Source organism: Hippoglossus hippoglossus, chromosome 18 (genome assembly GCF_009819705.1).
Source record: "Hippoglossus hippoglossus isolate fHipHip1 chromosome 18, fHipHip1.pri, whole genome shotgun sequence".
Taxonomy (NCBI): Eukaryota; Metazoa; Chordata; class Actinopteri; order Pleuronectiformes; family Pleuronectidae; genus Hippoglossus; species Hippoglossus hippoglossus.
In genome coordinates, this window is record NC_047168.1 from 2617254 (window position 1) to 2639392 (window position 22139).

A 22139-nucleotide genomic window follows, 5' to 3' on the forward strand; every position below is an offset into this window, starting at 1 on the left:
TTAGTAAAAGGAACACAGTGCATGGACCAGTGGATTCCTGGTGATTAAAAAGGAAATGTGGAAAAGTGGAAATGGGATTTTGCATAGTCTATTTAAGTGTGTTTCCAGGTGTTGAGGAGTGAGGCTACATTGGATAAGGGTAGATGACATACGGATGTGGGCCACCGTCGGGAATGATGTGGCATATCTGGCCGTCTTGGGGCCCAGCAAAACGGATGTGAGCCCAAAGTTGCCCACTTATAAAATAGCAAATGTCCCAAAACATACACCGGGAAGAAACTCAACACGTTAGCATAGAAACTCTACGGCCACTAGCGTTTCGGCGGTTTAATTGCAGAGTGACACACACACACACACACCTGAGCACAACTATGAATGCTCACAACAACCCGGGCCCCATGTGTAGGCTAGGTGTGTTCCTACGGCGTAGTTTCAACGCAGACCCATGAGTTGGCCTTAATCTGGACGTGACCCTAAAGTGACCCATGTGGTGACATAGATACATTACATTGTCAGGGTAGGTTTTACACTTGACAGAGCTTTTTCACATCAGGGTGACCAGTTCTGCTCATATCCAAGCTCATGTGTGAAATTGATGGAGTGCACATTCAAAGTGAATATCTTGTGATGCATTGTGCACCTTCACAATGGTACATATACATTTGTGTCAGAATCTCAGTTTGATACATTAGTCCAAATAGATGTGACTTTCGAGACTGGTCGGAGGTTGACAGCTTCTGTCTGAACTGTCTTTCTCTCCACCCTTGTCTCCATTGAAAAGCCAAAAATATAAAGCCTCCACAAAACAAATATGAAGAACCTCACAGGGAAATGTCCTGGGAAGGTTCAGAAGATGTTCCCATCTGTTTAAAAAGTTATATTCCCCAAGGGCACGTGTTGTGGTTTAAGATATACAATAGTTTGTAGAGTTACCCAAAGCAGATGAGTAACTCCACAAACTAAAAACATCGGCAGAGGTGTTTCAGTTTCAATTAGTTGCCTGACAATGTTTACGTGACCTCGAATGATGGGTATGTTGGGGCTTTCTGGGAATTCTACAGGAACTCAATTTCTGGAACAATCTTTGAAGGTTGTAAGAAAAATTTGGGGGATTTTTCCATCAGCTTAAAACTGAGACCCAAACCAGAAGAGCTTGTACCCAAGATTTTGAAAACCCCCCACCCTGCTGAACATGACTGGTCCTGCCAAATTTGAGACTGGAATCCGACCAGAGATCTCAACGTCTGTCCTTTGAGGATCCCCAGGGTTCAGGGCAGGTAGCAGAACTCAAGTTTAGGGTACCTGCAGAGAAAGACCACAGCATGAACCCAATTGATGCCGGCAGTATCAAGGTTATAGTATTACACTGAAGCCCCAACTGAGATCTTCGACTAAGTAAAAATTGAAGGATCTCATGCAAATACCCTACGTAGCAAACAGCAGGGGAATAGAGTAGATAACTATACAGATCCTAAATTAAACACTCGTTGAGTTTGTGTACAATGACTTCCCTTTGCTGTATGATGCACATTTATCATCTCCAGAGAGGTTTTTTCATTCATTTCTATTTAGATATTTGGTTTATACTAAACTGATTCATAGCAGCTGCAAAGTAGACCTTTTAGCCTTGGCATCTGCAGCAATAACTTCCCCAGAAAGATGCAGATGGCTTCTCACACTCTAATAAGTAGTAGACACAAACAAGGCAAATATTAACCGTGAGAAATTGGTCTTTTTTTTTTTAACACACGGCCATGTATTTAGAGAAACACAGAACAGTTTTCCGACGCCGAAACATTTCATGAATTTAAAATATAAGCACAAATGATCATCTCTCTCAGCTTCCAACAGCTGACACTGGTTGAAATTTCATTATATATAATTGGAGGAAATTGAAGGGATTCTTTTGAGAGGGCAGATTCTCCCACGCAAATCATCCATTCATTCATCTCTTTTGACCTTAGCCTGCATACTGTAATTAAACAGCTAATTCCAAATAAAAATCCACAACAAACCCCTAGCGGTAATTAACTCTTCAATTTTCTGTGAATCACATATCGCAGGAGTGGCTCAGGAGCTTTTTATTGATGAAGTCTAATGGCTTTCAGCCTCTGTGTCTGCTGCTGGTCTCCAGTGTCCTCCCAGCTGGACACGCTGTGCCGCCGGTGGTGTTACCTTACCGGCAGATGGTGGCTGGTCGTCCCCGGGGGTAGCCCACCAGCAGCACCCCCAACCCCCTCCGAGCCTTCCATCACTCCCAACAGCACAAAGAGCCAATCAGAGACAAGAGAGCCTCAGTCCAACGGTGAGACTGAAAAGGGAAACACATCTTTCCATCCATCTTTCTATCTATCCATCTATCCATCTATCCATCTGTCTATCTATCTATTTACTTGTTCATGATAAAAGTCTCCATTTGATTTGTCCATGCAGGAGGACGTGAACATGCTGATCACTAACCCAGTGCAGCTCCAGACACTTTGGAATTCTGCTTAGATTGAGAGGCTGATCGACGGGTTGGCGAGCCCTGATCTAGCAGATGTTCAGATAACTCAGTGCATAAGTGAGAAATTTGACCCGTCGGTGGCGCTAAAGGAAAAGTCAGGTTTACCAAAGTCAGTAGGAATCATCCTCTGGGGAGTGTGAATGTGCCAAATACCATAGCAATCAGCATACTAGTTTAATCTATTCTTGACCAAAGTGAGTGACTTACAGTAATTTTAGGTTGTGTTCACAAGATTGAAATTGCTTAATTCATGTATATCATAGGTGTACAGTATAAAAACGTTACACAGGAATAGTGTGATTGGCTTTTGTAAACATCTATTTCCAATAATCTATAGATTATCAGTTTTAAATAAGTTTGAATGATGTTGCGCAATCTCCGAATTCACCAGATGCTTTGTGTCTGCTTTAGAATGTGAAGCACAAGTTCTCTTCCACAAATAAAATCTTCAGGTATTTGTACTCCCCACCACACACACACACACACACACACACACACACACACACACACACACACACACACACACACACACACACACACACACACACACACACACACACACACACACCTCCTCGTCTCTCTATTCATCCCCTGTGGTCAGATCAGAGCTGACATAATTGAAAAGCTTTTGTCTGATGGACTGGCCAGATACGATTTGTATGGTGTGTTTGTGAAATGTGTTGGTGTGTATGTGTGTGTGTGGGTGTGTGTGAGAAATAAACGAAAAACGCGAATAGAAGAGCCCCAACATGAATGGAAAAATGACAACACAACTGCAGTGACAACTGATGTTGTCAATAAAAGAAGCAGTAACTTGGAGCACCGTACCGAACCACCTTTGTGAAAAAAAAACTTAAACATGTACTTTGTCTTGATCGGTCCACGCCTCATCTGCTAACATAAAGGAGGCAGCGTTTATGACCTATAAAACCACCAGGGGGCGATTTGAGGCTTTGGCTTCACTTTTGTGAGCCATCATGCATCTTTACATGCAATCTTTGGTTTTAATGTATATTCCCCAAAGGGTTTCAAACAGCGGGTCAGACACTGACGGGAGCACCAACCTGAGTATTAGATGTGACTGATCCATTTTACCAGTGGCTAATTTTGTTCAGTTGTGTTTCTGCTCGTATGTTTCATGACTGCCGTCACACAACCCATAGCGTGTTTAATCGACACATAATTGAGAAGACGAAAGGAAAGGGGAGGGGTGGCCATTTAGATGAGAAATGTTTTGGTCCCAGAAGCTGGTGAAAATGCGACACCTATTGGCAGTGGATATCGATATCGATAGAGAAAACCTTTATGACACGCTAGGTATATTTTAGACGTCCTACTGGTAACAGCTGCTGGACTGAAGAATATTGTTTGTACAGGGTTGATAGCAAAGCTGTAGAATAACGGCTCAGTTTATTACATTTCTACAGATGCACTCACTTTAAGATTCACGCCTCATAAAGAGTTTTATGAATAGGCATCCACTCACATAGTCATTTCAATCCCAAGAAATACTCCAATGAAACAGAAAATAGTACCAACAAAAAACTACATAGGAGGAGCAACCGTAGATGTGCTTATGTGCAACATGACTAAGGTGTATATAAAGTATATCAAATAAACGCACATATACTGTATACATATAAATGCATCCACACACACTGTGCATATTCATACAGTACATGTTGGTGCTCACGTGATATTCAAATCACAAAATACTGTATCAAACGCATATACACACACATCGCACACACTCATGCATTATGTAACACATTAATGTGCCTGGGGTAGTGTATCAACTACAAACAGGCATGCACACACATCTGAATCTGGAGCACACATACACTCGCTTTCTGTCACACACACACACACACAAACACGGAGAGAGATATAGAGTGGGCACATTTCTGCTCATTCTTCACTGTGTGTCAGTGGACTTTGCCCTCGAGCCTGTCCGTCTGGAGCCGCTCAGTAAACAAGTCTGAAACATGAGGGAAGGAAATAAAAACCAGAGCAGGACATCGGCTGTACTTGAACCACACACGGCTCACGTCAGCTCACTTGGATGGGATATATGTGGTCAAAGGAAACAGTTACAAATGTAAAACTTCGCTCCTTTTTTGGGCTGATAAAAGAAACCACCACCTTTTTCCCGATGAAACCAAAATCATCACATTCAGTCTACACATTGGCACTTGGAGCCGGAGCTGAACGGCTTTAAGTTTTGACAACTCAGCAACACAATCCAGCGTTAAGTCGGCCCTGCCAGAGGCATTATGCTGAGAAAAAAATTCAGTCGAGGAGATAAAAGCCTTCTTTTCAGCATCACCTCGGATCCTGAAAACAGGGCTGCTTGCGAGCAGAGCTGCGTTTAATGGCTTCCCTTCATCCAGCAAATGTTTGAGGAAACACAGACATGTGTCTGCACAGCGTCAGTACAGAGCGGGGACAACAGGAATAAATCTCACAAGAGGAGAGCGAGAGCGACGGAGCTGCTCGCTTTCAGCTACAAAGGCAGCGTTGCTATGAAATGGCCACAAGCAAAGTGACAGTGGTTTGCGAGAAAAGTGACATAATCTGTCCTTAAAGCCTTCAACTGTTTGCACCGATCTACTGACTGGAACACATAACTTTCTGTGCCGGCAATGTGTTCATACAGAAATATAAAATCCCATTTTAGGGCTTTTCATGGCAAAGAGCAAAAAACAGATGGAAATCCTAACGGCACCGAAACCGGTAGACTTTTTTAAAAAGCTGTTGCAATTTGGATAATAGTTCTTACTTGGATGTTCCAGCGGCTTTAGGTGTGCAAATAAATCTAGAAATTGCTTTATAGTGGTGTTGATGTTAATCTGTGTAACTATCTCGAGAGAAAAATACATTGGTGTATGGAAAGTTGGACTGGCGCTGGCTCGGATGCCTCTCATGTGATGAGTACGACTAATTTAGCTGATTTCCAATCTCGCGTATCCCAGTGCATGCTGGGATACGCCGGGGAGACACATTGCCGCAATCTGCAATGCGAGTGTGACACTACGTGGGATTCTGTGTTCAACCATTAAAACCTCAATACCCAGTTTAAATATAGTCAGTATATGTTCACGTACACGTTCACATCTGAACTGAACTTTCCTCTTCACAGTCAGAGTTTTGGAGTGATGCAGTAATTGATTGCCTCTCCACCCCCACAGAGGATGAATGGTGCATGATAACAGGCACCCAGCTGAAACATTATCACCCATTTGCATGGCCTCTTAGCTTCTTGATGAGCGTTATGCAGATGAGCCTGGAGTCAAAGTTGTTTTGATGAGGAGAAGATTTGCCATCCCAGCCGTAACGCCCCCACGTTCATATACTTAGATTGACATGTGTCATCTACACTAGTACATCTCCCCGAGGGGGGTGGAGATGTCAGAGGTCAACTGGGACGTGAGCACTTATTGCTAAGGGAGCTGACACCGCTAAGTAATTATTATTATAATTATTACTTATCTAGAAAATGATAGACACCTCCTGTTGTGAGCGTCGGCATGCCGACAAACTCAAGATACCGAAGAGAAAAGCAAGAGCCAGATGAGGAAAACCCTCAGTCTGGAAAATCACACAAGTAAAAGGTTTGTATTTATAAAGAGCTTTTCTAGTCTCTTAAAGTGCTCTACAGTACAGTTTTGTCATTCACCCATTCACACACACACATTCAGTGCACCAATGTGCAGCACTTTCTCCATCATACATCACTCATAACCACTGCCAGCACCGCAGTGGGGTTCAGGGGTTCAGTCTCGCCCAAGTACGCTTCGGCACATGGAACAGGGGAGACGGGGATCGAACCCGCCAGCATTCAGGTAAGTGGACGACCCGCCCTAACAATCCCAGCCGCCCCACAAGGCAATGGAAAATAAAAGAACAAGAACAAGAACAAATTCAGAGCTCCAGCTGGAAAGAAAGTTTGCTTCACCTTGAAAACGTTAAATGGTAGATGTGAGGTTTCAGCTCAGGGAACATAGAGAGAACTTTTATTATGAATTCAGGCAAAAGGGTGGGAGGGTTTGTATAAGAGGACATTTTGATCATCTCGAGTGGAACCTTGGAGAGTTCAGCTTTGTAGAGGTAGTTTGTCTTGTGAACTTGCAATTTCCATTTTTATGAAACCTTTGAGTTTTAACGCCAAACCTTATGAAATTTATGTTCACTACAACACAATTTCCCCCAAAATCTGCAGATTCCGCTTGGGTTCGAACCACAAATAATACATATCTGAGTTTAATGCCCTCTTTCCTATCACTGTTACCCCAGAGGACTTTGGCTTTTTGCTTCATGCCTGGGAATCCTTTCACTTCCCCGTTCATCTATCTCGCATGAAAGATGTTTGTCCTGATCTCAATTACTGTCCAGATTTATGGCCGTCTCTGCAGTCATAACAGCTCCCATAACTCAGCAGAAAATAGCCGTACAGTAGACGTTGCCATCTGGAAGGCATCTATCAGTTTGCATATAGATTTATCCTTGGATTTTACTGCATTGTTTGCCAGCGACCTTATTCCGAACTCTGAGTTTGGTTAGGTAATGGCCCAGAGGAGCTGTCACACTGATTCCTGCCCTAGTTCGCCTGGAAGAGGGTTGAGTGACGATTTGTTTTCTGAGAAGAACATAGCCGTGCAGTGAGAGAAGAGGGAAGGAACCAAGACTCAAGATTTACAATGGCAAATGTGGTTATTAGAGCGAGGATTTACTGGAGGTGTACCACTAAGAGATTTCGGTACAGCTGTAGTCCTTTGAAATGTACTTACATGAGCATGCACACACACACAGACACGCACACTCACACTCACACTCACCAAAATAAAGTAATAATGACATGCAGAACTGTAAAAGTGAATTGTCAGTCAAAATTAGAGTTATTATCTCAAACCAGTGTTTTCAAACCTGATGCTATCAATTTTTTGTATTATTATTTCTTTTTTGTACTTTTTAGTCGCAAAGAGCAAAGTAGGAAACATTTAGGTCACACACTCATTCTTCATCCTACACTGAGCATCACTATCACCACTTAAAATGACGAGAATCGCCAGCAGCAGAATAAAATAAATAGCTGGAGTTTGTACTCGGCCAAAGAATGTTCATGGAGGTTAAGAAACTGAGAAAACCCAAATGTATCAATGATTTAAACACATCAAACTCATAGTAAGTAATCTATTGTTATTTCAGTGTGTTCAATATGTTTATTTTGCTCAATTCGGAAAAATGTTTGATCAGTTTTTTTTTATGTAGCTGTACACATTATCTATTAAAATGCGGCGATGATACATTGGCTCCATGTTTGATTTAAGATTGATATTAAAATTGTATAGATTACCTTTAAGGCTCTTCGTGTCTCTGATCTTTTACTTACCTCTGCACAGCCTACGATCTTTGGTCTGCTGTCACTTCCTGAATCTATAGGCCGAAAACTGGGGGGGGGGGGGGGGGGAGGTGGTTTTTGGAGTCGGGGCCCCAAGGCTCTGGAATGAATTTCCAGTGGAAATACAGTCTTTGAAATCTCTAGGGCATGTACCTGAATATATTTGGGGTGTCACCAGTAATTATTGTTCTTTCATCTCTATTATTATCATTATAGCCATCATTGTTTATGTACTTTCGTCTGTATTTGTAACCACTTGTTGTTAAATCATTAAATAAAGTTATTGTCATTATTATCAAATTTGTAAATGAGTGACAATGGCTGCACTTCTTCACCAAGCCACTACGGGGCGTTGTGGCTACAGTACCTGTCGAGAGCGCGCAAGCAGCGAACATGAACACATTAGGAAGAAGAAGACTTGTTGCCCGCTAACAACATTATCTTATCTAAATTGATCGTAAATAAGCTGCTGTTGTCCACGGGGTCTACGAGCCGGGTATATTCCGTTTCCTTACACAAAGAAGCAAAAAAAACAACAACTTTGGACAATAATTCACCTGCTAGCATGACAGCTAGCATTAGCTTTGCTCCTCCGGAGGATGCTAGCTCTGCTCCCGGAGCTGATGCTACTGGCTGGGGGATCACGTCACAACACACGTGACCACACGTTCACCTGCCAGCCAACCAGGAGCCTCACTGCATCGGAGCGCATGGACCTAAATGGACCTTTTATCGACAAGTTCGTCCAATTCTTGGTTAAAGAATCATTTTGTCTGCGCAAAGGTAAGAGGGAGGCTTTTGCTTTTCATTAAGTGTCAAGTGGTGTGCTGTCATTTTGTTGTGTTTCACATTTCAGTCAAACCAGTGCAGTAATTGAGCTGTGGCACGTAAAGTAGTTACACCCATAATAGCAACAATTGGGTTGTTTAATTGAGTTTTTATCAGTGAGGTTCTGTGCTGGGTCAAATGAATCGGTAATCAAAAGTCAATGTTTCTACTTCTCTGTAACTTCGTATCATTCACTGCACTGCAGATATATTTCTTTTTCCTGCTACAAAATGTTCAGCCTGTAAAAATGGTAAATGGTCTGTATTTATATGGAGCTTTTCTAGTCTTGATGACCACTCAGAGCACTTTACAATACAGTTCATTGCCATTCGTTTGTATGCAGGTGCACCCCCGCCAGTGGGCGCACGTTGTCTGTCCTTCTGGGGGCAACTACTTTAGCACTACTTTGGCTACAGGACCCAGCCTGAAGCCGCGCCACCGCTGCTGCACAGACAGCTGTTCACCTATTTATTCACAGTTCAGTGAAGCTCAACTCACTACGCAGAACCCTGAACTGGAGAATCAGTCGTCGTTGCTGCTGTCGTAAACAGATGATGAGTTCGTTTATTCAAAGTTCATCAATGTTAAACGCATCATGTGTCCAAATCGCACCAAATGATTGATTGCTGCGATTCCCTGGGTCCTGAAAAGCACACACGCCAAGTGTGCAGCTGATACGATGGACGGTTCTCGAGATATGTGAGCCACAGACAGTGGAGCAGACATTCTAGAATTAGTAAATAGAAAATAATTGTTGTTGCAATATACTTGATACAATTTTTGCAAGTAGTGAACTCTTCTGTGTGTGTGGAATCTATCTATCTATCTATCTATCTATCTATCTATCTATCTTTTCTTACTTTACTCGTTGCTAAATCACATTTAATTTAGTAATTGATGGTTTGAACTCCAATATTAGATTACATTTTTTGACTAAATGCTTTTGAACACTGTTTATGGCATAACTGGCATTTCATGCAGATGGTGGCCTCATTTTTCGGTTTCCTCTGCGGTCCAGAACTGTGCCTTGTTATCCTTTCAATTATCCTAATAACATACAGCAAGTTTTTTTTTTTCAATTATGGTTGGGAAAATTTATCATATTCCATGGAAACTAGTTAAATGTGCCACTTATTCTGCCCAGTTTCCTCGTCTGCCAGTGTCAAACTAGAGTAAGACATTTTCAAGTTCACCGCAAAGTGTCCCCAAAAAAAAGGTTATAAAATAAGTGGTCTATTTCCTGTGAAGTAGAGAACTTTTCCCAAGAAAGGCAGATTCCTCAAATGGGTACAAAGGTACACAGAATACAGTCAGTTATACATCGTGTTTAAGTTGTTGGTCTTTCAATTCAAAACATTTCTTCTAGACAATTAGGAGCTCTGTGAGGCTGTAGTGAGGCATTGCTGTGCCTGAGTGTAAATGCTCAAATTAGCATGCTAACATACCAATGTGTTGGCACTCTGATGCTTGCCAAGTTCACCATCTTAATTTGGCATAACTGTTTAGCATATTTAACATGTTATCATTTGCTAATTTACACAAAAGCTAAGTTTTGAACAAAATAAAAACTTTGAACTGATGACAGCGCGATGGAAACTCGGAAGATCACCAAAGTGCATATGTGTGTGAACCACATTGCGTCACAGTTTTTATAGTAGTTACCAAGGTAGTTCACTAAAAGCCAAAAATGTCAACCTTATGGTGCCAGGATAAAAAGTCGGAGCATCATGCCATGCAGCTACAAAAAGAAAAACAAACCTCAACTCAAAGTTCTGGAGCTTTTTTGACCCTCTTCACCAGCAGACACTGTTTGCTCAGTTGTCATGGAACTGTAATTCTAAGTACTTTTATGACTTGTTGTCCACATTTCCTCAGAAGGATTTGAAAAACACACAGTCACCGAACAGATATTCAGATTGTGTGTGAGTCTGAAAATCCCAGACTTTTGCACTAACTGGTCAGACAGCGCGGCAGTTTGCCAGTTGTCTGGGTGTGGGAGCGTCCAGGTGCACAGCAAGTAAAAGTAGAAACCAGGAGATCAAGTGGTGGAAAGATTTGTCACAGTAAACTGACCTAACAGAAATCCTTATTCAGCATAGTCCTCACCACAGTCTGAGCCCGAACCTGAGTCACCAAAAATAAAAAAATAAAGCTAATGCAGAGCGAAAGCTACTTGGCCAACGACTTCAGAGAAGCTGGCCTACTTCAGAATGAACCACCTGCACGAGAGAGCCATATATCTCCAGACAAAGCACCTGTGTGTGACAAATTTCTGACTAAAAAACAGTAAATTGGGGGTAAAAGCTGTCTGCTCAATTGGAAAAAGGCTAACCTTTGGGTGTGTGTGTTTTATAGTTTAAAAATTGTATATTGTGTTCCAGTTACTATAAAATATAGATATACGACATATTTAAGATATGTTCTATACTTGTCTTTTACATCTACCTGTCTATTCCAGGTGTGTGTGTGTGTGTGTGTGTGTGTGTGTGTGTGTGTGTGTGTGTGTGTGTGTGTGTGTGTGTGTGTGTGTGTGTGTGTGTGTGTGTGTGTGTGTGTGTGTGTGTGTGTGTGTGTGTGTGTGTGTGTGGAAAATCACCCCATGGAAACACTGTAGGGGGGAAAAAATCAGTGTTGAGTGGAAACACACTCATTAACGCTGTTTGTGCAGGAGTGTGTGTTGTGTGATGCCCCAGGGTTGTGCTCAGATGTTGTTTGGTTACTAGCCTACACACACACATGTATACTGCACGCACACTGTGTCCCATGATGCACTTGTGTCCACACAGGCCTGATCAGTACAAACTGCTCATCCACATGCTCCCTGGTCAATAATTACAGCACATGAGTTATGCTATGATCATAACATTTCTTAAACTGAAATGATTAAAGCCACTATTTGTACATCAGTAAATGATAAATATATGTTTTTAAAACCAAAGTAAAATTTCTTTGAAGCTAAACTATGTAGCTTCTGCTGAACAATGTACATACCACATTGTGGCAAGTACAGGATACTGGTAAATGTAATGTAAGAGAAGAGTCATAAAGTCAGTGGGATGATGTAATGTCAGTTTCACAGCCAATGCCTATCTAAAGTTTAACTTTTGACACCATACTGAACTAGTCTTACCAGACCAAATAAGGATGTAGCAGCAAAACCCTGAGTGCACTGACAAGAGCAAGGGTCCAATTGACTTTTGTAAGAGAATCAATTGGTAGTCCTTCTGTTGAAAATTAAGTGTATAGAGTATATAGAATTTAACTTTGCAATGCATTCCACATGTGAAATAAAACCCTACCTATACACAGACCACAGGGATATACAGCTATCCTGATCATGTACATTCAGGCTAATCCTTTTGGTCAAGTGTGTCAGAACATTTCTGGAATCGAGTTACTCTTCTATTATTGTATGTTTTAGTGGAAATAAAGTGACCTGGGGGGACTTTTAAACGGAGCTCCTCGGGTTTCTGAGGACCTGCCGCCCTTCTAAGAAGATTTTTGCAGACTGAAGGGTGTTGAAGTGGGAAATACATAACACAATATGACCACTCGCTGTTCCACTAACTACAATACAGTCGTGTCTAGGCTGCAAAATATATCAAGTCAGCTAATCCTGCCTTAGGCTTTAAAATCTGTTATTTCAGTGTTGTCAGGTTGTTGTTTGCCATTAAATGGAGAACATATTTACTTATAAAGCCCCCTCAGGGGTAGTCCAAGCTGTAATGGGACATGTCGCATCCGGTCTTAAGAAGCTTCTGACCTTCCTTTAAGAATTCTATTAGTGTTTGTGTCTCATCATGGAGTAAAAGCTGCTTTTAGAGGATGTTAACCCCCTGAAGAGTAGAACACATTTCCCTGTTTCAAGGCTGTTGCCTTTTTATTTAGAATGGTGTTGTTGTTAAACACTACAAAGTACTTACAGGTGCTAGTGGGCAAATGTTCTTCATTTGCATGTAGCCGTAATCAGATGAATGCCTCTGCTGACACTATGTATAAATGATCATCCTACTATATGGAACACATATTCTTCTGGCAGTCACACATGTTTACACCCACACATTAAAAGGCAAACATACTTCAGTGATGTAGCACTGTTCTTTCATTGAGATAGGAATGGTCATAAAAAAACAGTACAGGCTTTTACTCCCTAGTATAGGCTAAGCTCTAACAACACTCAATCCCCCAAATCCCAAGTGTCTTTTGTAAGTCTTGCCGTGCCTCATATATGGTCAGATGTTTAGTGGTCTTTCATAGTCCATTTCAAGATCATCAGCTAAAATAACCCTTATTATTTAAGACTTGCTACAAATAATCCCAATGAAATCACCCGGGCTAAAGACTACTATACACACGGTGAAGTGCCCCTTTAAATTGAGGCTAAGTGACTTCAAGTTGTAAAATTGTTAAGGTGACCAGACTCCTGGTTTTAAGCTGGGTGTACCAAGACTATGACGCTGGTGGCTCTGTCTTATAAAACCTGTCATTATGCTAACTTTCGTTTTTTATCCTGAAGCGAAAATTGGTCTTTCCTAAAAAGCTCCAGGAGGCAAAGTCAGGCTTTTTATAAGATACCAGCATGTTCAAGGTCCATGGTGTTGAAAGGTGCACACAGTAGATGTACTAAGCCCTAACCCATTTTGATGGTAAAAACACCTGTGGTGGCTTCATATGCACATACACATGCATGTGCATGAATGTGCAGTATAGTTAAGGGTCTCATTCTGAAAATGGATACAACAATATTCAGTAACATCTGAAAGAAGATATTTTACATTCGACATTATTCCCCCTAATTCCAACTGATAACAATTTGGTAGCCATGTTAGCTACGTCCATAGCCCTAGATGAAAAGCTTACCTTTTTGTATTTGTTGGTGTACTGGCCTGCATTGTTTTCTGCTTTGTCCTGGCTGTATTGATGCTGCTTGTCTAATCTTTAGCAGGTTTGTAAATGGCTTTAGTAACGTTTTCTCTAACTTTAAGGTTGAATTACTCGCAGAGAGGTAACGCCACTGAAATCCAATATCATAAGCTACTTCCTGTTAGTCTAAACAGGTTGAGCAGCAAAAACAACTTTTGAGGAGGACATATACAAAACACTGACGTCAAGCAAATTTTCATATTACTCATAAAGTCTTGCCCACAAGTTATTTGACATTTAAATCCGGAGCGTAGAGGTGTTCATCGCACCTGGAGTCTTATACAGGGAGATGTAAACTTGCCTCATCTGTGTTCTGACACACTGACTGTTTATAGAGGAAAGGTATAGGTTCTGTGGTTCAGCATGCTCCATGTCAACTGTGTGAACAAGTGTCAGTCATGCAAGGAACTAAAGAACACTAACTTTCAATGTAATAGAGGGAGAGAGACGTGCAACGTGAAAAGGGACAGGCCAATGTCAGAGTTCTAAATAAACTGAAGGAATTCATTTATCATAGTTTGGCTGCTGGTTTGGCCTGCTTAACAGTTCTCCTCCTTAGAGTCATAACACAGTAAAATGTGATATTTAAGACTAGAAACCAGTGCATCTTATACATTCCTTTAATGTCATGACCACTGATGTGCCTTGAAAATATATGCCCATAAAACTGCTTCGAAATCATAGAAAAAGGTTTCACCTTTTATTCAGCATGTAAACAAATATAGGCAAAAGTCGCTCCCTGTTAACTGACTCCATGGCAACATTACACTCCACTTAAATTATTGGAGCTGTGCAATTGTCATAGTGTCAGACTTTGAAACCTATTTCTAAAAAGAAACATAATTAAGAATAAGGATTTTTAGTTATTTGCATAATTATAAATGTCACTGTGTTTTTTTTACTTAGCGTTTTCTTCAGCTGCAACAGAACCCAGAAGTTCCCTCTGTGCTCACATTACTAACTAAGGAAGTATAATTAACTAAGATGTTAGTAGATCAAAGTCGGTAAAACATCAGTTAAGAATCAGTTGGTAGAATGATAAAGCAACTGTTGGCTACAGATTCCCACCTGGAATATCTACACATCATAGAGTACAGTAAACATTAACTAATATTGATCACTCTCTTCAGCGTGTGTACTGTAACTGTGGTACTATCATAGTTTTTACAATCATAGCTTGTACATCCAGTTCCTAATGATAGTCTGAATGTCAAGTCCATCCTGTCTGTGGCAATTATCAATTTTATCTGCTAATAAGTGCTGAAACAAGCAGATCATTTGTCAGGTCAGTCTGTGAGGAAGTGGACTTCAGTCAGTAAAGCAGAGAGCAAGAACACACCTCTGAGATGGGCCACAAATTAATAATGTGCTGTTTCAGTCAACTCATACTCTTTTCTTTATCATTAAGAATATAGCAAACTTCTTCTGCAACTAGACATAACATTCACTGTGAAGAAACCGTATGTCCACCTCCTCACCCATTTATCTCATCATTGGTCATAACCCAGTTTCCTGCAGAATGTATTCAACCTATAGTGATAACTAGTGTGCACATGCACGCGCACAAAGGTCACTCTCACTTGCAACAGATTCAGAGGGACAGGTACACAGACTGAAGAGTGAAAGATAAGTTCTCGTATGAGAGAAGGAACTGCAATGCATTCCACTAACTATGCCACAAACTATGAGGTCTGACTGTCTGCGTGCACGGTCAAAACGTTATGGACCATAGCACAAGCATGCGGCACTTCGCAGTAGCGTTAACACGCAGCTGAAGGTGCAACAATACCTGATTCAGAGGTCCTGACACTAAGAAGCATAAAAAGACAGTATCAATAATAAATCTTTTACATTTATAAGAAATATTGCACTTAATAATTACTAATGTTGCTCCATATCTGCCGGATGACATGGACATGGGCAATTGTTTGCAAGCCAGAGGGCCATATGACATGAAGTGTGTGCCACTGTTAAGTTGTGGAGTTTTGCCTCCAGCTAGTAAAACTCTGTCGTGATTACTGCTTGTTCTGCTGCCCCCAACTGGACAAAAATGTCCATACTAGATTTAGATTGAAACCCTAGCTTGGAAATAAGTGATTTATAAGATGTTTTTTATATTTTATATAATATCACAGCAGGCATATGTCAATGGCATTTTAATCGGTGAAAAGCACAGTACAGTACAGCCATACACTCTTTTCGCTCCACGTCTGCTCAGTTAACTGGATTACTCCCAGTGTGGCTGCGAGCTGATGAATAGCCAGCGGTAGGTGTTAGGTAACATGTTGGGGGAGAGCGAGTTCTGGGCATCCATCATAATCATCGCCGCCCGGGGAGGTCTGTTCTGGATGCTGATGCTGAGTTGGGTGGCATTCAGCTGTGGAGCGGAGGGCTGGCAGAAACAAAGCTTGTGGAGAGGCAAAGTCAACCACCTGTTCTACTCATAAGTTTTGGGGGGGAAAACCTCAAATGGAATTGAGTTTTTGTTCCGAAACGCAATCACTGGCGTTGACTGACAAATCCATCGACCTTCATGCATACAGTATTTTTCCAGGGGAGAGCAGTAAATCATGGATACAAGAAATACCTTCTGTGACAAACTGGCACCCACAAACTTGAAGAAATATTTTTTTTAAAAGACAGCGAGTCTATTTAAGGTTTAATCTATGATCCCAAAGTGGAGGACTAGCTATTTTACAAACTTTTAGAGGGTATTAAAATTACCTTATGGTATTTTGTCGTGATGAGAGTTGTTAGTTTGGGGTCACAAATTGGGGTCTAAATGAGCATTGACTGATCCGTCAATCACCATCCTCTTCACCCTCATTCACCAGACAAGTACGTCAAAATAAAATGAGTATGAGCATGTATCCAATAATATTTTACTTTTGTTGATACAAAAAGGACGCACTACTTTCTACACCATTGGATGCAAATGATGACTTACAAATTAATGCAACTTATTGGTTTGGGTCAGTCTTGTTGTTCATATCAATCTGGTTTAGAGCAAAAGCAGGGAGGTATTTTTTCACTTTGGAGTTCTGATAAATCCCCTGTACACTGCATGCTCAGCCACGGAAAAAAGAGCTGACTCATGCTCATTTAGTCTTGCGGATGGGTCTGGCCTCCCCTCCTATTCAGAATGATTTTAATTTGCCCTAACACTGGTCGGAACAATCGCAGGTTTGCTAGACGAGCCCCTGATGGGAGCACTGTTGTAGCAATTTGTGTAAGAGCCAAGATTGCTGCCTCCGATGTGGAGAAGTCTTTTTGAATAATTTCCTTCGTCGTGAAGTCGGTGTGTTCATGTGTTTTGAAGTCAGACTGCAGAAAAAACATTGTCAGGATGACACAGACAAATGCATAATGTTGTTCTGTATCTTTTGGATATGTGTAAACTGGCAACAATTAATTTATAAAAGTATTTTATCTTTAGTTTGCTGTGGAGCCGAAAGATGATGAATTAATGCAAATTTTGTTGAAATGAACTCGTTGTACTGACATACTCTCAGGCAACAGATTGAATTAGAGAGTAATCTGATGTACCATTAATTCAGCAATGTGTATTTCAGCCATAAAGGCATGTAAATAAATGTTATCCTAGAAATGAAACTGTGCAAAAAACTAACATCAGACTAACAATGGACATCAACGATGACACTGTAAGAACATACCAAAATGGAGTAGCTTATATAATATGTGTTACCTTTTGAACTTCTTAGCGCACGTCTGGAGCTTAGTTATTATTAGTGATAAGGTGAAGCTGTAAATCTTTGTCTCCAACCTCATGTCATGGCCATAATAAGCTATCAAATTATTCACCTTCCTCCCGCAGCCCCGACAATGTGTCCGTTCTCGCCCATTCCCAGATTTATTAAATTAGATTCCCGGTTCACGTAAAGGCGTCGTCTGGCTAATACCTCACCTCTGCAGCGGAAACATGTCCTGGATTCTACACATTAGCCAGCTGGCTCTGTCCCGCTATAATAGCTCCTGATAGATACCATGGAGAATGTGGTCTGCTCAGTGTAAGTCATATTTTAGACACAGTGATCTGTCAAGGCTTTCCCGGAGTTGATGTCAAAACTTGCCAGAGGTGTTTAAGTGTGAAGCAGAGGCAAGAAAACTCTAGAACTGTCCTCCTGAGTATTGACCTGAAGACGTGAATGAAAACGTATACTTTCTGAGAAGTTTCTAATAAAGGCTGCCACCTTTAGCAGGTATCTAGATTAGCTAAATGAAGCATACAGCAGCTTTTCCACATCTGTTCGCTTCATTCCACTTCTTCCCCTCTCTCCCCGGGTTACCGTTTTCTTCTACATCTCATCTCATTTTTGAGGTTTATTTTTAACCAACTATGGCTTGGAATAGCTTGCATCCTGAAATGGAAATTTGGGATGAACACAATGGGAACTTGGCTGCTTAACTGTCACCCTCAGAGGGAATAAGTGACTCATGTAACTTCAATAGAAATGACTGCTGCCACACCAACAGAAGAGAGGAAGAAAGAAAGCAAGAAAAAAAGCCGGAAGAAAATGTGAACCAACCAACAAAAACACAGATTTATACTGACACTTGTCCCCATCCAAAACAGCTCACACTCTTTGTACATCTTTGATCCTGCTTTCTTCTTTCTTTTTTCATTATGCAATTGTCGTTCCTAGAGTGACGAAAAGCACATGGCCTTTGCTTACATGTTCCCATTATAAAGTAATAACTTCCAAGCGTGGATTGCAGGCCTAATCCAAATTTAGTCAAAGAGCAGGGCTATTAATCAAACGTTACACCCAAAAGGGTTTTTATATAGCTGCAGAAAGAGAAAATATACCCTATTATAAACACACCACTGTCCACAGTGTTTATATCCAGTCAGGGCTTAGAAATGTAGCATGGCCTCAGTCAAAGGAGAAAGAGGTCAGTGTATTTGCAATGGATTAGTGTTTGAAAGGTAACTTTTTTTTAACAGTAACAGAAAAAAACAGCTGCCAGTTTGAAGCTACGTTAATTTTGGCCACTAGGGGACAAGGAAAGATGTTGGAGAAAAAAAGGCAATGTTAAATCACTGTTTTAAATTGTTATGGACACTGAGAACACTGCATGTTCAGGATATTTTTCTGGAATGCTGGCTTTCGTAAAATTCTTTAAATTCTGTAAGTAAACACTTTTTATAGACAGGTTACAGTTATTTCGGACTTAATTTATTTAAGGTCGGCTACTATAAGGCCGACAAAAAATATTAAATCAATCAACGGATGTAGTAGTTCTCCACTGCACTTTAATCATGGCTGTGTGGAGGAAATTTTTTGAAGAAAATGCAGAAAATATTGTTTCCCAGAGCAGGTATAGCTCTTCTTATTAATATTGTTGTTTCAAAAATGGATAAAACGGGTGAAAGGAGCTTTTCAGCATTGTGTGTTGGTTTTATGGCCCAAAACGTAACTGATTCAGTTCAGTCTCATGGCTTTTATCAGTGTGACTTATGTTAGAACAGCAGAGGGTGAGTGACTACCTGGTAAATATGGTGGAATATTTTGCAGCTGCAGAGCCAGATATTTCTCACAGTATAGTTGGTGGAGCACAAAAAAGAAGTGAAAAAGGAGAGTGAATATTGGACGTTTATTGTTCACTATAGGTGGCGGAAAGACAAATGATATTGTTAATCATTGTGTTTCTTATAAACTATAAGGTGGTAATATGTCCGTGTTGTGTTGTGGCCCAAAAACTATATAAATAAACTTTCTTTCTGGTGTCTGGAATGGTATGTTCAGCGCACATGAACTTGCTGCAGTCTTGTTTCTGGCCTTCAATATCTGTCTGTTTATCCATTCCACTTTCTACACAGACTTTACTGTGATGAGGATTGCCGCTAACCTGGTAGTGTAACATGGGTTCAGTTGTCTGCTGCGTCTGGAAATGAAGCTGAGTACAGAAGTTTGTGGATTGCAAAAGAACGAGCTAAAAGAAGCTGCAAAGTTCAGTGAGAGTGTGAAAACCTGCAGAGTTGAGTGACATAGTCATTTGATTCACTATCGATACAAAATATTGATTAGTGCAGCTTTAAAGCAGAGGCAGAAAGCTGCAGTGTGGTTTTGTCACTCTAAGCAAAAGCTTTTATTCAACCAAAAAAACGAAGCACAATTCCAAGTAAGCTCTCAATCTTTTGATGTTCCAATGTGGATGCTAATAATACCTCACTGAGGTTTAGCTGCAAAGACACTTTCCACTTTGCCTCATTTCCCACCAAACATATAATTCCTCCAACATGCACACAAGGCTCAGCGCTAAAGCAGCCCTAAGTGCTACATCCCGTCCACATCCCACATTTCAAAAGAACTCTGCAGATAAACATTTCTGATCCTATGTGGTGAAAACAAAGCAAAGGGTCCCCTGTAGGTATTTCCACTGTTAAGCAGACCAGATTGAAAAATGAGGAGCAGATCCAGAGGAGAGGACACAGGGGCCTTATATAGTCAGAACAAACTCATCCTCAGGCTCAGGTAGCCAACAACTCAGGGATTTTAAGCATCCAGAGCTGATGAGCGGTTTCTGAAGATAAGAGGAAAAATGTCAATAATCCCTGGGAATAAACTGAACAACCCTGATGTTTATGTGTACAAAGTTGTGTTAGAGAGAAAGATAATGATCTTTGAAGAGTGAAAAAGAAATCACAAGCACAGGAGACAGAGATTAGTGAAAACAAAAATAAACATAATCCAAAAAGACAAACTGACCAGACCACAAGCCAGAATCAACTCTCCTCATGGCTGAACCCCGGCCAATCACGATAGTCCACTCTCAAAAAGGGGGGTCAAAGCTTTAGCTGTCAGGCTCCATCCACCAGTTCCTGGACCTGGTTCAGCTTCAGTCCACGACTCCTTCAACCCTGTTGGGACTGTTGGTGCAGCACAATGCCGGACTGTGGGATCCGCGCCGACTTTTTTTGTTCTTAATGATGGCATGTGTTTATTTATGTTAGCCTTTTGTGGGCGGCAACGACGACATGTGAAAAATCATCTGAGAGGAGGGGTTGTTAAAGTGTGAGAGTTGACACACTCACCCTGGCACTCGTTTTAATAAAGCTGTGCTACTGGAAGATAAATAGTTCGGACAGATGGAGGGAAAACAAGGCTTGGATCTTTGTGCCAAGGCTTAACATTCCCCCTTGCGGCAGTGAAACAGTTGTGTTTTATAAAATGCCAGCACCACTTTTCTTTCAACGCAGTGTGAAAGACTCACTCAGAAGAAATTACACTCAGATTGTTACATTATAGTCAATTATAGTAACAGGCTTGCTTGAGTAACACACACATGCACACACACACACACACACACACACACACACACACACACACACACACACACACACACACACACACACACACACACACACACACAAACACTTTACAGTCCATTGGTACCACACACAAACTCTCCCTTCCTCTTAAAAAAGCACAAAACTCTCCTCACTACATCACACTCTGTCAGACAGGAAACTTCAACACACACACACACACACACACACACACACATTGGCAAATTCTCTCACTGATAAATGTGGTTGTGGTTGTTTAAACCAGCAGCCCCCGTCCTTGCTCGAGTACAGTACTCACCCCATGGCGATGGAAAGAAGTCCTTCTGGCAATGCTGAGCGACCTCTGCAGCCTAAGCACACACTCCCATGCACATGCACTGATGGATTCTACCAAGGGGGTTTCCTCTCTCCTGGTTTGTCCAGTTTTTACCCCCCACCCTTCTTTCCCTGGCTTCAGCGGTATCCTTTTATGGAGCTAGAGTGGAAAGAGACAATTTTAAAAAGAGTGTTAGAAAGGGAAGAAGAGACGTGATCATAATAATTGCTCCCCATGCCCCACGCCAGGGACCTTACCAGCCTCCAGTGATACACCACTCTCACCTCCAATCATCCATCTCTTCCACTCCCTCCTTCTCCTCCCTGTCAGTGACAAGATTTTGTGTACTTACAAGTACATTTTCTCTCTTGGCTATTTTTTCTCAAGGTTAAGAATGATATGACGGTGTAGATTTGTCAAACCTCCAGGATCACTAGTCACTGCACTCAGCTCACATCCCAGGTGTATAACAGTCTCAGATCAGATGATTAGACTGCAAACAAGCAGGACCCACCTCTCAGGGCCAGGAAAACAAAATGGTTCAATTGGTTATTGGAACAGTTATCTAAAAGTTTCCCTAAGCTTTCCAAGTGAATAAGATCTCTCAAACCATAGACCCGACTACGTTTTGAAAATAAATGTATTCCCCCTCGATAAGTATTGGCTTTCAGGTTATGATGGCCATGCCTTTCAGTGGTTTGTCTCGTGCATCCAAGAAAGAAAAGCTTTTATTAGAAGTGATTACCCATCTGCTGCCTCTTCGTACATTATTCTTCTTATATGTTACTGTAGATATTTCCTCTGGGCTCAATTTGTAGAAAATGTGACATCTCCTATAACTGTTATGTCTCAATCA

The 22139-nt window shown here is 41.2% G+C and overlaps 1 protein-coding gene across 3 annotated transcripts in view; it reads right to left on the bottom strand.

The window, feature by feature from the left end:
- pde5ab (phosphodiesterase 5A, cGMP-specific, b) overlaps positions 1-21401 on the bottom strand; it is an 80580-nt gene extending 59179 nt beyond the window's left edge. Inside the window, exon 1 of one of the 3 annotated variants that reach the window (XM_034615097.1) lies at positions 21266-21401. In XM_034615097.1, the coding sequence (XP_034470988.1) occupies positions 21266-21270 (5 nt within the window). In that variant the 5' untranslated portion in view covers positions 21271-21401. Of the gene's footprint in view, positions 1-13592; positions 13734-20386; positions 20531-21265 lie in introns of those variants that run through there. The other 2 variants (XM_034615099.1, XM_034615096.1) reach the window with 2 other exon arrangements.
- Positions 21402-22139: the final 738 nt, after the last annotated feature.